The 15,385-nt window shown below is 43.1% G+C and overlaps 1 protein-coding gene across 4 annotated transcripts in view; it reads left to right on the top strand.

Moving 5' to 3' along the window:
* The first annotated feature begins 10,092 nt into the window (after positions 1-10,092).
* The window catches only part of wasla (WASP like actin nucleation promoting factor a), a 34,948-nt gene continuing 29,655 nt past the window's right edge, over positions 10,093-15,385 (top strand). For 2 of the 4 annotated variants that reach the window (XM_079809214.1, XM_079809212.1), the window contains exon 1: positions 10,093-10,501. In XM_079809214.1, the coding sequence (XP_079665340.1) occupies positions 10,397-10,501 (105 nt within the window). In that variant the 5' untranslated portion in view covers positions 10,093-10,396. The remainder of the gene's footprint in view (positions 10,502-15,385) is intronic. The other 2 variants (XM_079809215.1, XM_079809213.1) reach the window with 2 other exon arrangements.

Genomic DNA, 15,385 nt, shown 5'->3' with positions numbered 1-15,385 from the left:
AAGGTGGTAGAGAGGGGAAGGGGGTAGAGAGAGGAAGGTGGTAGAGAGGGGAAGGGGGTAGAGAGGGGAAGGGAGTAGAGAGGGGTGGGAAGGTGGTAGAGAGGGGAAGGTGGTAGAGAGGGGAAGGGGGTAGAGAGGGGAAGGGGGTAGAGAGGGGTGGGAAGGTGGTAGAGAGGGGAAGGTGGTAGAGAGGGGAAGGGGGTAGAGAGAGGAAGGGGGTAGAGAGGGGAAGGGAGTAGAGAGGGGTGGGAAGGTGGTAGAGAGGGGAAGGTGGTAGAGAGGGGAAGGGGGGTAGAGAGGGGTGGGAAGGTGGTAGAGAGGGGAAGGGGGTAGAGAGGGGTGGGAAGGTGGTAGAGAGGGGAAGGGGGTAGAGAGGGGAAGGGGGTAGAGAGGGTGGGAAGGTGGTAGAGAGGGGAAGGGGGTAGAGAGGGTGGGAAGGTGGTAGAGAGGGGAAGGTGGTAGAGAGGGGAAGGGGGTAGAGAGGGGTGGGAAGGTGGTAGAGAAGGGAAGGGGGTAGAGAGGGGTGGGAAGGTGGTAGAGAGGGGAAGGGGGTAGAGAGGGGTGGGAAGGTGGTAGAGAGGGGAAGGGGGTAGAGAGGGGTGGGAAGGTGGTAGAGAGGGGAGGGGGTAGAGAGGGGAAGGGGGTAGAGAGGGGTGGGAAGGTGGTAGAGAGGGGAAGGGGGTAGAGAGGGGTGGGAAGGTGGTAGAGAGGGGAGGGGGGTAGAGAGGGGTGGGAAGGTGGTAGAGAGGGGAAGGGGGTAGAGAGGGGTGGGAAGGTGGTAGAGAGGGGAAGGGGGTAGAGAGGGGAAGGGGGTAGAGAGGGGTGGGAAGGTGGTAGAGAGGGGAAGGGGGTAGAGAGGGGAAGGGGGTAGAGAGGGGAAGGGGGTAGAGAGGGGTGGGAAGGTGGTAGAGAGGGGAAGGTGGTAGAGAGGGGAAGGGGGTAGAGAGAGGAAGGTGGTAGAGAGGGGAAGGGGGTAGAGAGGGGAAGGGAGTAGAGAGGGGTGGGAAGGTGGTAGAGAGGGGAAGGTGGTAGAGAGGGGAAGGGGGTAGAGAGGGGAAGGGGGTAGAGAGGGGTGGGAAGGTGGTAGAGAGGGGAAGGTGGTAGAGAGGGGAAGGGGGTAGAGAGGGGAAGGTGTTAGAGAGGGGAAGGGGGTAGAGAGGGGTGGGAAGGTGGTAGAGAGGGGAAGGTGGTAGAGAGGGGAAGGGGGTAGAGAGGGGTGGGAAGGTGGTAGAGAGGGGAAGGGGGTAGAGAGGGGTGGGAAGGTGGTAGAGAGGGGAAGGGGGTAGAGAGGGGAAGGGGGTAGAGAGGGGAAGGTGGTAGAGAGGGGAAGGGGGTAGAGAGGGGAAGGGGGTAGAGAGGGGCGGGAAGGTGGTAGAGAGGGGAAGGGGGTAGAGAGGGGTGGGAAGGTGGTAGAGAGGGGAAGGGGGTAGAGAGGGGTGGGAAGGTGGTAGAGAGGGGAAGGGGGTAGAGAGGGGTGGGAAGGTGGTAGAGAGGGGAAGGGGGTAGAGAGGGGTGGGAAGGTGGTAGAGAGGGTGGGAAGGTGGTAGAGAGGGGAAGGGGGTAGAGAGGGGAAGGGGGTAGAGAGGGGAAGGGGGTAGAGAGGGTGGGAAGGTGGTAGAGAGGGGAAGGGGGTAGAGAGGGGAAGGGGGTAGAGAGGGGAAGGGGGTAGAGAGGGTGGGAAGGTGGTAGAGAGGGGAAGGGGGTAGAGAGGGGTGGGAAGGTGGCAGAGAGGGGAAGGGGGTAGAGAGGGGTGGGAAGGTGGTAGAGAGGGGAAGGTGGTAGAGAGGGGAAGGGGGTAGAGAGGGGTGGGAAGGTGGTAGAGAGGGGAAGGGGGTAGAGAGGGGTGGGAAGGTGGTAGAGAGGGGAAGGGGGTAGAGAGGGGAAGGGGGTAGAGAGGGTGGGAAGGTGGTAGAGAGGGGAAGGGGGTAGAGAGGGTGGGAAGGTGGTAGAGAGGGGAAGGTGGTAGAGAGGGGAAGGGGGTAGAGAGGGGTGGGAAGGTGGTAGAGAAGGGAAGGGGGTAGAGAGGGGTGGGAAGGTGGTAGAGAGGGGAAGGGGGTAGAGAGGGGTGGGAAGGTGGTAGAGAGGGGAAGGGGGTAGAGAGGGGTGGGAAGGTGGTAGAGAGGGGAGGGGGGTAGAGAGGGGAAGGGGGTAGAGAGGGGTGGGAAGGTGGTAGAGAGGGGAAGGGGGTAGAGAGGGGTGGGAAGGTGGTAGAGAGGGGAGGGGGGTAGAGAGGGGAAGGGGGTAGAGAGGGGAAGGGGGTAGAGAGGGGTGGGAAGGTGGTAGAGAGGGGAAGGGGGTAGAGAGGGGTGGGAAGGTGGTAGAGAGGGGAAGGGGGTAGAGAGGGGAAGGGGGTAGAGAGGGGTGGGAAGGTGGTAGAGAGGGGAGGGGGGTAGAGAGGGGTGGGAAGGTGGTAGAGAGGGGAAGGGGGTAGAGAGGGGAAGGGGGTAGAGAGGGGTGGGAAGGTGGTAGAGAGGGGAAGGGGGTAGAGAGGGGTAGAGAGGGGAAGGGGGTAGAGAGGGGTGGGAAGGTGGTAGAAAGGGGAAGGGGGTAGAGAGGGGTAGAGAGGGGAAGGGGGTAGAGAGGGGTGGGAAGGTGGTAGAGAGGGGAAGGGGGTAGAGAGGGGTGGGAAGGTGGTAGAGAGGGGTGGGAAGGGGGTAGAGAGGGGTGGAGAGGGGTAGAGAGGGGAAGGGAGTAGAGAGGGGTGGGAAGGGGGTAGAGAGGGGTGGGAAGGGGGTAGAGAGGGGAAGGGGGTAGAGAGGGGTGGGAAGGGGGTAGAGAGGGGAAGGGGGTAGAGAGGGGAAGGGGGTAGAGAGGGGTGGGAAGGTGGTAGAGAGGGGAAGGGGGTAGAGAGGGGTGGGAAGGTGGTAGAGAGGGGTGGGAAGGGGGTAGAGAGGGGTGGAGAGGGGTAGAGAGGGGAAGGGAGTAGAGAGGGGTGGGAAGGGGGTAGAGAGGGGTGGGAAGGGGGAGAGAGGGAGGGGTAGGAAGAGGTAGACCTGGAGTAGGATGTGGCCAAAGAAGACGGGGACCAAATTTATCAGATGCGATTCTACTGAGTACCCATGGGTTGACACTGAGAGAGGCTGGACAGAGACTTCAGCCCAACCTCAGCAGTTATAAAAAACAAACCTTTGAAAATGCATGAATGAATTAAATGATTTTACAAATGTGGAGAGAAATAAATATTTTCATCAATATGCAGTACTGGTCTTGTGTGTACTGTTTGGTCAATATATTCATATACTTTACTCTAACAATATCTCTGAAAAAAATCAAACCCAGATTATATCATTAGAAAAGTAGAAATTTTACAAGTGTTTACAGTAAGATTGAGAACAGCAGCGTGTGGATGGCCAGGAGGGTGAGGACGGTAATTTTCATTGTTTTTTTGTTTGTGTGTTATATTACAGTATATTATGCTGTATACATTTTCTTTTTACTCTGATGTATGGAAGTTACTTTATGTGTGTGAATGATAATGGTTACAATTTCCTTGGCAGTATGAGTGCAATGTGTGATGTCAAACCTTGGAGGCTACTCTTACCCTAAAATCCTATTTCTTTTTTTCAGTTTTATACACAATTGTATTCTGTTAGCTAGACAAAAATGAAGGACTTGGCTAAAACTGAAAGGTGGACATGAGGGATATTTCAATGGTCCTCTGCCATAGTGACAAAACATCTAAACATTTTGACTTGCAGTGCTTACACAATGCCAAAGGGACGAAGCATTTTGGGGGCACTGATTGTTTAAATGAGAAGGAAATTTAGTTTTGACACATGAGTGAACTGTTTTGGGAGAGGTATGAGCATTTGTGAACCATAGTGTTGTGCCGAACCATCCACGTTATTTTGGCAAAAGCACCAAGAGTTTTGAGAACGTCCGGTCTGTTTCAAGAAATGAAACAGACCGGACCCTTCACCCTGCCATTTTCGTGGCACTGACTATTTATATGGGAAATAAATTTTGTTTTGAAGCATGAGTGAACAGTTTTGGGAGAGATATTAACTTTTGCAAGTGAGCTATAGTGTTGTGCTGAACTGTAAGACATTTTGGCCAAATTTTCTTACAATTTTGAGAATGTAATTTCTGTTTCAAGAAATGAGCCAAACCAATGGAGAAAAACTGTAAATGATGTCTTGTATAAAGCGATATACAGTCAGGTCCATAAATCAGGTGAACGATGTAGGAATTACAATAGTTTGTATATGTGCCTCCCATTTTTTAAGGGACCAAAAGTAATGGGACAATTGGCTGCTCAGTTGTTCCATGGCCAGGTGTGTGTTATTCCCTCATTATCCCATTTACAAGTAGCAGATAAAAGGTTCAGATTTCATTTCAAGTGTGTTATTTGCATTTAGAAACTGTTGCTGTCAACTCTCAATATGAGATCCAAAGAGCTGTCACTATCAGTGAAGCAAGCCATCATTAGGCTGAAAAAACAAAACAAACCCATCAGAGAGGTAGGAAAAACTTTAGGTGTGGCCTAATCAACTGTTTGGAACATCCTTAAAAAGAAAGAACGCACCGGTGAGCTCAGCAACATCAAAAGACCCGGAAGACCACGGAAAACAACTGTGGTGGATGATCGAAGAATTCTTTCCGTGGTGAAGAAAGCACCCTTCACAACAGTTGGCCAGATCAAGAACACTCTCCAGGAGGTAGGTGTATGTGTGTCAAAGTCAACAATCAAGAGAAGACTTCACCAGAGTGAATACAGAGGGTTCACCACAAGATGTAAACCATTGGTGAGCCTCAAAAACAGGAAGGCCAGATTAGAGTTTGCCAAACAACATCTAAAAAAGCCTTCACAGTTCTGGAACAACATCCTATGGACCGATGAGACCAAGATCAACTTGTACCAGAGTGATGGGAAAAGAAGAGTATGGAGAAGGAAAGGAACTGCTCATGATCCAAAGCATACCACCTCATCAGTGAAGCATGGTGGTGGTAGTGTCATGGTGTGGGCATGTATGGCTGCCAATGGAACTGGTTCTCTTGTATTTATTGATGTGACTGCTGACAAAAGCAGCAGGATGAATTCTGAAGTGTTTCGTGCAATATTATCTGCTCATATTCAGCCAAATGCTGCAGAACTCATTGGACGACGCTTCACAGTGCAGATGGACAATGACCCGAAGCATACTGCAAAAGCAACCAAAGAGTTTTTTAAGGGAAAGAAGTGGAATGTTATGCAATGGCCAAGTCAATCACCTGACCTGAATCCGATTGAACATGCATTTCACTTGCTGAAGACAAGACTGAAGGGAAAATGCCCCAAGAACAAACAGGAACTGAAGACAGTTGCAGTAGAGGCCTGGCAGAGCATCACCAGGGATGAAACCCAGCGTCTGGTGATGTCTATGCGTTCCAGACTTCAGGCTGTAATTGACTGCAAAGGATTTGCAACCAAGTATTAAAAAGTGAAAGTTTGATTTATGATTGTTAATCTGTCCCATTACTTTTGGTCCCTTAAAAAGTGGGAGGCACATATACAAACTGTTGCAATTCCTACACCGTTCACCTGATTTGGATGTAAATACCCTCAAATTAAAGCTAAAAGTCTGCAGTTAAAGCACATCTTGGTCGTTTCATTTCAAATCCATTGTGGTGGTGTATAGAGCCAAAAAGATTAGAATTGTGTCGATGTCCCAATATTTATGGACCTGACTGTATATCGTAAAAAGGTGACTTAAATCGACTTAAATGACTCACTGAGTGATCATTCAGATAAACAAATATTAAAGCGAGAATCAATGAATTATGAATAATGTACTGTCATTGTGAGAATAAAATAGATAGATAGATGGATGGATGGATGGATGGATGGATGGATGGATGGATGGATGGATGGATGGATGGATGGATGGATGGATGGATGGATGGATGGATGGATGGATGGATGGATAGATAGATAGATAGATAGATAGATAGATAGATAGATAGATAGATAGATAGATAGATAGATAGATAGATAGATAGATAGATAGATAGATAGATAGATAGATAGATAGATAGATAGATAGATAGATAGATAGATAGATAGATAGATAGAGTTAATTTTTTGGACAATTCAATCAAGCATGAGAGAGACAATTAGGCAAAAGCATAGTGTGTACAAAAGAAAAGTAGTGTAATCTTAGTTTGTATTTGTCTCTGATTCCTAAAGTTCTCTTCTGTTGAACATGGACCGCAGTAACAGAGTTTAACAGCAGGCCAGGTGGCCCCTGGCAGGGCTCCGCTTACAAACAAGATCCTCCATCTGTCTCATTTTTGCCTCTCCTTTCTCCATTTGTTTACCGGTAGGGAAGAACAAGGTGAACTCTGTCCCTTATGGCTGTTACACAAGACTGGACGACTATTAACCAGACCTTATAAATAAACGTATAGCTGTGAAAAGCTTGTAATAATAATCTCATGCCTGATGCTATAAGTGTGGGGATTTAGTTTCTGGCTCCAGAAGTGTTTGGTCACATGGGTTTTAAAAGTGATAGCTCTTTATCTCGTCTTCTTAGTAATTACACCGAAATGACTGGTCTATGGCAAAGTGAAGTTTTTACTCTGTAATAGCAGTGCAGAATGTGCTGAATCTCCATGGAAAACTGAGGTCATCATTATCTCATAAGAAAAGACTGTCTAAACATGCAGCAGCCACACAACTGTGTTTTATCCTCCAAATACTAGTGGTTTCGATTAGTGACAAAAATGTTAAAATTATAGTTTATAGTCTGGACTGGGGAACGCCAGACTTTCACCTTATAAAACATCTCAGGTTGGCTCAACTTCCAGGATTTGGTGCTGGGTTTTATTTAAATAAAGGGTCAAGAATTCAAGAGAATACAAAATGAAAAGTTTAAAAGTGACCAACTAATGATATGAAACATCCTATAAAATATTAACAGTTTTTAAATTATTAGTTAATTTGTTACTCCTTCAAAAATTAAACAGATATTAGATCACAATTGTATGTTCCGTAGTTTGCCAATTATTTTAACAGACACATTTTTGTTCAAATAAATTAATAAAAGTAAAGAAATACATTAAAAGCAATTTGCAGTGTGTAATTCATTACAGTTAACTACTGTAATTTAATGACTTTTCCTGAAAAAGGGATAACTCTTTTTTTTCTGTAATTTGATTAGTTACTTCTGATGTAATTGCATTATACTGTATACTGCATATGTTTCATTATAGGTTCTAAAATAATGGATTTAACATCAAAAATGTAATGTCTAATGTTAATTTATGTTTTTTATGTAATCTTCCCCCTTTAAATACTTTGGTCAGTTCAAGAATAATTAATGAAATTTTATATTATTTATTTGAAACAATTAAAAGAGTTTCATATCTATCCTTGTTTTGTTTAAAGGCACAATATGTACGATTTTTGAATACAAATATCCAAATACAATGTTATATATTTTTTGACTTGTGTAGGCTACTTACATTATCCCAAATGTTTCCAAGAATGTTTAAATCCAGAGAAATAAGCCATTTTAACCAGGACATGGACCGGGTCGATTTTCGTTTTATTTTTTATAAACCATGGAAACACCAAAGAAGACGCTTTAATATATTATGTGTTTTATTAGACAGGTGAGCAACTGTTTGGATACATTCATCGACAGAAAACAAATAATTGTTTTACAGCAGCTCAACACAGTTAGTCTTATTGTTTAAATCTTGATTTACTGTGAGTACCATGTTTTACCCATAGACTGTAAAAAAAATATGGACGCAGTGTCCGTGACATCACCCATAGGATTCTGATGAGCCGTTTTGAAGCGTAAAGTATAGGGTCGGGCTGGCCGTTGCCATCTTGGCAGCGCGTCATCACACGTCACTCCCGGATAACAGACAATGGGCAAAGAGGAGGGACGTGGGTGGAGCTGAGGTGACGCGATGACTAAAAGACAGCAGACAAAGGGCTATCGACCTGTCACTCAAAGTGGCCACGCCCTTAATTATGCAGAACTTTAAAGCTTTATATAATGTAAACGAATGAGTTATACAAAAATTCACCCCCCTCACAGTTGTCATGAAGGGCAAAATTAGTCGAATAGACCAAAACCATAATTTGTACCAGGCTGTAAACGTGTTTTTCTGCTGTAAATTTGGGCATTTTAACATGGGGCTCAATGAGATTCTGCTCCCTTCTGGAGCCTGTCTCTAGTGGCCAGTCGATGAATTGCAGTTTAAGTCACTTCCATATTGGCTTCAAGAGAAACTGTGGGAGGTTGCTGCTTGGTTTTACCATGCCTAATATCAATCTAGCTTATACTGCAGAGTAAACGCACAGAGTAGCATTATAACATAATTTTCAACACACTCAAATATGATAAAATAGCCCTGTGTTACCCCACATCATAGGCCCTTTCCCAAATGGCTCCCTAAACCCTCACGGTCTTCCTCTGAGTCCGCACTTTCACGATGTAATGCTGCTTTGACTGCCGGGTAGAAGTCTGCTGCGTAACCCGCAGTGCACATCGAGGGCGCATATCGACCTCAAAGGGGGTGCTCGCGAGCTCCCTTCTGAGACCTAAAATGACAAATGGGACACCCTGCGGTCTCGTGGACTTAACGGACACGCTCACGCAGCGGCCATTGTAAGACCGAAAGTGCACATGAAGTGTGTCATTTGGGACAGGGCCTTTGACCCAGATACGCATGACCGAAAGTGGTCGCCTGCGGCATAATAAAAGCTCTTCGAAATCCAGGCGTCATCAAGCTATGCCTTTGTTTTGAATAAGCGACCTCTAGCGGTGAAAAATTACATATTGTGCCTTTAAGTAGGTTGATATGGGATTTAGAAAGTAATTATTAATGCAATACTTTTTAGAGAGAGTAATTAGTACAGTAGGCTAATCTGATTACACTAAAGTAACTTTTTGAGTACCCAAGATCTGTGCGTAAAGTCTGCATACTAAAGTTTATTCTTATATTTGTACATATTCTTTTTTATATATATTCATATTAAAAATGATATATTTAAAATGTAATTTTTTATATTTTGTAATCTATTTTCCTAATAATTTTAATGTGTTGATAAAATTGCTCTGTTCTTCCTTTAAATAGCCTACATAAATATTGCTTAAAGTGCAACATATTTAAAAAAAATTCTTTACTTGACAAAATTCATGATTCACTAGAATATTTAGTCTCACTCTGTTAGGATGTTGCTATGTAACAAAAATAATAATCCGCTATGGGAGCAGCGCAGTGATTTGGTGTTTATAATCGTCATACCTCGAATATTATTATATAATGGATTTTACGCTGTAGTATATTAACTTTTCAGGAATAAAACAGTAATATAATTATCCTATCTTTAAAAAAAACAGCATCAGATCTGTCAAATTCTGTAATCTCCTTCTCAATGACTGCTCTGCGCTTCACCCTCTGCCTCACTCCGCCTAGTGATGGGGAGTCGACTCCAAAAGAGTCAATTCTTCGACTCTTAATAGCCTTTGGGTGCGTCTCAATCAGCTCCCTAGTTCAGTAGTCAGGGCACTGATCAGGGAATCAGTCAATGGTCTGTCTCCCTGATCAGTGCCCTGACTACTACACTAGGGAGCTGAATGAGACGCACCCCTAGTGTCGGAGTCGACTCCAGCACAGGAATCGACTCTCGTTGTCGACTCCGTTGCTGTGAGACAGAAGTGACGTTGTTTCTAAAAGAGTGAGCTATTTCAGACAGAGTTTTATCCTACACGTAGGTTATTTGCAATTAAATAAAAGCCAGTTACGTTGTAATTATACCTCCGTGCAAGCGTTTGCACTTCTACGGTGGGAGTCGAGAATTAGAGTCGACTCCGAAGAACCCTGATTCGAACACTCCGCCTCATCCCGTGCGCATCCCGTCCGCATTCTGCAAGAGGCAAGGGAAAACAGGGACAGACCATTCTGAGAAACGGAGGGGTTTTTGTTTGTAGGCACCACTATTTGTATTCATTTTCATTTACGTTTAGACACTAAACAGAATTTTAGGTGATTACAAATATGTTTTTTTTTATAACTAAGTAATAAAAGGGTATGTTTGTACAAATGAAGCTAACGCCTGACAAGAGCAAATTTAATTCCCCCCTTTCCCGAAGTGCGACTTGAACTCTACCGTCCTGCTGCCATGTTGGATTGAAGGATCGTTTAGCTTTGGGAGTTCGGGATGAAAGTTTATATTATGCAGTCTGTCAAAAGTGGAAGAATTAAAGAATAAATAACCCACAGGAGTTAACGAGTCGCATCTGCATCGGCCGCGCATTGAGGGCAACACTGCATCGGTCTACTTGCAAGCGGAATTCCTAACGGGATGAACCGAGCGCAGGCCATGTTGATCTGTGATTGCACATAAAATCATCTAATACGAGACAAACCCTCGAGTTCATCCGCCTCATCCGTCAACATGAGCGGCCACCCGCCCCAGAGGAGGGTGGCTAATGTGGGCTCTCTGCTTCTGACCCCGCAGGAGAACGACTGTCTGTTCAACTACCTGGGCAGGAAATGCATCGTAAGTTGTGTTTACTCTCACGGCCGTTCTGTGGTCCTTTAACCGCAAGTTCAAATGCAAATCATCCTGCATTTAAATGTGATTGCTAACGAAAGGCTTTAAGTTCTGGCAAGGGCAGTTTGTGATGTCCATAAGGGCGCATTGGGAACATCTTCCTGACTGTCAAGGGTATGAGACTCTTGTGGTTGATATTAGATGTTGTATACGAGAACGGTATGAGTGAGAGTTTGTAGTAATATTTGCACGTGATATCAGAGTAGAGGGCAATAGGCCCTTTGCTTGAGGAAAGCAGCACAATGTCGAAAAACCTAGTGAGCTGCCTACGTAGACAGCATCATAAGTGCATTCTGAGTCAGCTAAATGATGCACGTGCCAGTGATGCCCAAATATTCTATCTATCTATCTATCTATCTATCTATCTATCTATCTATCTATCTATCTATCTATCTATCTATCTATCTATCTATCTATCTATCTATCTATTATCACTGGTTTTAGTTGCAGAACAAATTACAGCAAGACTCTTTTTTTTCTGTGTTCAGTCTGCAGTCTCAACCCATCCATTTCTTTAATGTTAAGTTTCATTATTCATTGATTTGTAGTAGATAGATCCCACCATCAGCATCAATTTCTTCATCAAATTTGCAATCAACGAAAACTTTGTGTTAGTTGTCCCTGCTGGATCAAAGTAACATCTACAGCCCTTGATTGAAAGTGAAGATATTTAGTAAGTCAAGTGAGTCTATGTCCTACTTGAGGACCCGGTCCCAAGAAGTATTTAGACACTTAAGCCACAATTGTTTTTGACAAGTGTATTTATTTGCACTGTAAAACAAAATATCAAACACTATTTTTTAAAACATTTTATAAATAAAAGTTTCAAGAGTGTTAAACTGATCAAAATTAAGAAAAAAAAAAATTCTGGTTATCAAATGTTAGTAGAACCTGTTCATAGTTAATGTTATATTAATATATATATATATATATATATATATATATATATATATATATATATATATATATATATATATATATATATATATATATATATATATATATATATATATAATAAGCATCTCTTAAATAGGGTTGGGGTATCGTTTGAAATTTAGCAATTCCGATGTTTGTCGATTTGTTGTAAAAACAAAACAAAAAATGAGGTCAAACATTTAAGCCTCGTTCAAACTGTCAGTTCAAAATATGATTTTTCTGCATATCCGATCAGATTTAGCAAGTGTGAACGGCAGAAAAAATCACATGAAATATTTATTAATTATATTTTTGGCAAATCCGTTTCAAGCTACATGCATACATGGTTTGAAGTCCTATTCAAATATTTTATTTCTGGTAATCTGTTTCAGTCTGTCCGCTCTGGGAGTTTTGCATGGTTTATATGACTCTCACGCTATGTAAAATGTAAATGTCTGACGTTATAGGAAACATGCCGAAAGTCCCTGCAGAAACAAGGTGGTGTTGTTGCAAAGTGCCAGGCAGGCAGAAAATGACAATAAAACGGAGACATGTTTTGAAACCAATGGAGATGACAGAACGGAATAAATCCACGAAAACCAGCCTCCTACAACATTGCCATGTTGTAAATAAGACAACATCTGTATTGCAAACCCTTCCATGTTGCTGTTGTTGTTTGCATTGTATGCCTACCAATGCAATGTCTTTGCCATAAAAACCATTGCAGATAAAACGAAAGAGCGGCATGGGACACACAAATTGGATTTGAACAGTTGCGATACACAATGTGGAACTGTCAGTAATTTTAGATCAGATTTCAATCGGATACACAAATAATCGGATTTGGACTGACAGTGTGAATGTAGCCTTTGATATCAAACGTATTTATTCTGTCTTTTTGCTAAACATTCTGTTGCAGCTGAATACCATGAACAGAAAGCAGCAGCGTAAGAACAACAAACTAATAAACTAGACTAATATAAATGTCATACATTCATATGGCAGCAGGAATATTAGGCTGCTGTCACTTTAAGACCTAGTGCACGGATCCAGTATACTGTTTCACACATTTTCTTTCTCAACTGTTTACATTCACTTGAGACTGCTTACATGGATATTCAGACATCCCAACCCCCCCCCCCCCCCCCCCCCCCAGGAGGAAAGGTATCCCGAATTTCACCACAGAACATGACTTCACTTGTATAGTATAGTATAATATAATATATCATTAATATATCATTTCTATAGGCCTATGCAATTATTTGTAAAAAATTATGTAAAATTATGTAGATCACTTTTACTATTTACATAAGCTGCTTATACTATTTATGTAAACTGCTTTTATTTATATTTCATTGCAACTTTAAACAGGTCTAATGAGTTTGTTGTTTTCATGTAGCCTTGGCAACTAGCCGACCTGAAAAAATATGCACATGAAATGAAACTTGTTTAACTCAACCATAACATGTCAGTTACAAACTGTATAGCAAGATTGTCATTATGTTTATACTTTCGTTTTTTGGGGCACTCTCCCTCTGCCATGGCGCTCCAGTTTCTAGATACACTGCACTGATTAATTTGGTTCGGGAGAAGAGATAAAAGCCCGCCCACACTGACAATTGATTGGTTGACTTACCGAAACAGGCCAATCAGGATGTTCTCCGTCTTACATGCGCTTCATTAGGTGCACACTAGCACACACACGCAAGCAAGGTCTCTCGCTCTTCTCTCGCTCTCTCTCTCTCTCTCTCTCTCTCTCTCTCTCTCTCTCTGCCGTGCGCGCGTGCACAGTTTGTGTCTCGCATGCGCGCTCTTGCTCGCTCGCTCTAGATTGCGGGAGAATTTAACAAATTTGCGGGCATCAGGGAGCCGCTATAAATATGCGGGAGACTCCCGGAACTTCCGGGAGACTTGGGATGTCTGGATATTTTGGCAATGTTGTGTGTATTTGTCCGTTCAAGCGCAAGAAGCTGCAAAACCATTCAAACGGAAAATGCGAAAGAACTCAATTCTGAATTGAGATCTCTTTCGCATCTTCTTGCATTTGAATAGTTTAAAACCACATTAGAATGCGCATTTATTCCTATCCATAGTTTTCACGTGTCGTCACGCTTCTAGGAACGCCCACCTGGAAGGCGAAACAAGGCTCTCCTCCATTGCCCGCTAGTCATTTTTACCAGGTTTGTAGTCAGTATTAATGCGGTAAGACGGTGATATTAAAATACCAAATTCAATATACACCTTATTGATGTTGTATACTTTGTACAGGAAAGCAGACGAACACAGAATATTAGTGCAACACAAGGTTTCTCGTTAGGTGTTTTCCCCATCGAAACCCATCATAAAGAAAACACGTTGCGTTGATATTCTTGCCTCATCTACTCGCCTGTATATAGTATGCATCATGAAAAAGGTGTAAACTGAATTTGATCTTTTAATATCACTGTTTTAGTACATTTCAGCACTTTAAAGGTGGGTTGCACTAAGGATTCTTTAGCCTGTCGTCAGTTCACCTCCGTCTGCTGCTTGATCAGCTCTATAACGGTTTTACTGCGTAATTAATCTGTTTTTAAAATGAAGTGGTGCAACGACTCAATTTAAAATAAAACCCATATCAACAAATCCTTTAAACTTTGCATAATTTAATCCTTATTGGTGCAACTCACCCTATAGTGTTTTTCACGTTAAGCGTTTTAAAAACGTCCCGCTGTTTTCAGTGATTGAAATACTGCAGCAGGTGCTGTATATGGATCATAAGTGCCCAAAACGTGCATCTTGTTCACTTATTTTTGTTTTAAGATGGAAATTTGACAGGCTTGTTCTGCCGTTCTATGGAGTTCTATGGTGGTTTTGCCCTCCAAGGCTCCGCGACAGTCACGTGACTGAAAACTATGGATTTCTGACTTTTAAGGGGTGATGAATTGAGAAATCAACTTTCCTTTGAGCCTTTGATATATAAAAGTTCTTCGTGATTTAAGAATATCCTGTAAGTTTCGGAGCTGAAAACTTCCTTGTTAGTCAAAGAAAAGCTTTTATTGACACCAGGCCCAGAAAACGCTCGTTCTCAGAATATGTCGACCCTTGACGTCATCGTATGATGAAATGCCGCCTCAGCAGAAGAAGTACGTCTGCATCTGTAGCCCCGCCCACCGACTCGTGGCGCTAAACGGATCACGCTACCGAGCAATAAACATGCCGAAGAGAGTAATATATTGCGCTGTGCCTGGTTGTGGAAGAACACAGTCCCTGCATAAGCTTCCTTCGGATTCTAATATTAGGAATTTGTGGTTGAACTTTATTTTAGAAAATAGCCTATTACATATCATTATGATGTTTTTGAATGGAAAAACCACGCGAACGTCATAAGTTGACCTCAGACAACAGTATAAATAAAAAAAAAAAAACAAGCCAATTCATGACCCCTTTAAGTAGGCCTATCCGATTCCAGAATTGGAATCGATATTCGATTTCCAACCTTGCATGTAAACCATACTTTATCACTAGAAAAATGTAAATAACCTGTTAAAAATAAAAGTACTAAGACATTTCTCCTTGTTCAGAATATTTTTGGCTTAAAGGGTTCTTTAATATTGTGTCCAGAAACCTAGGGGTTCTAAATTGAACCTTTTTTCCATAAGAGTACCTGTGGTTATTCTGTGTGAGCTTGAGAAATTAAAAAAAAAATGTCTTGCTCGATAAATGGCTTTATCATTTGTTTGCAGATCCCACTTGGCTTGGTGTGTTAAAACCAATAACCAAATAGTTCCAAATCCAAACCTTTCACTGTATGCTTAGAGTAAACTCCGTTGTTCTTGTTAGAAATTTCCTCTCCCTTGACCTACAAGGAAGCACCTTGTTAGGAATGTTTCCTTATTTTTCCAAAATTCCTCTTGCAGCACAGACAGGTGACAAGTC

This window comes from Gobio gobio, assembly GCF_949357685.1.
Source record: "Gobio gobio genome assembly, chromosome: 25".
NCBI classification, from domain to species: domain Eukaryota; kingdom Metazoa; phylum Chordata; class Actinopteri; order Cypriniformes; family Gobionidae; genus Gobio; species Gobio gobio.
The sequence above is the reverse complement of the archived record's forward strand: the minus strand, read 5'-3'. Positions and strand labels throughout refer to the sequence as shown.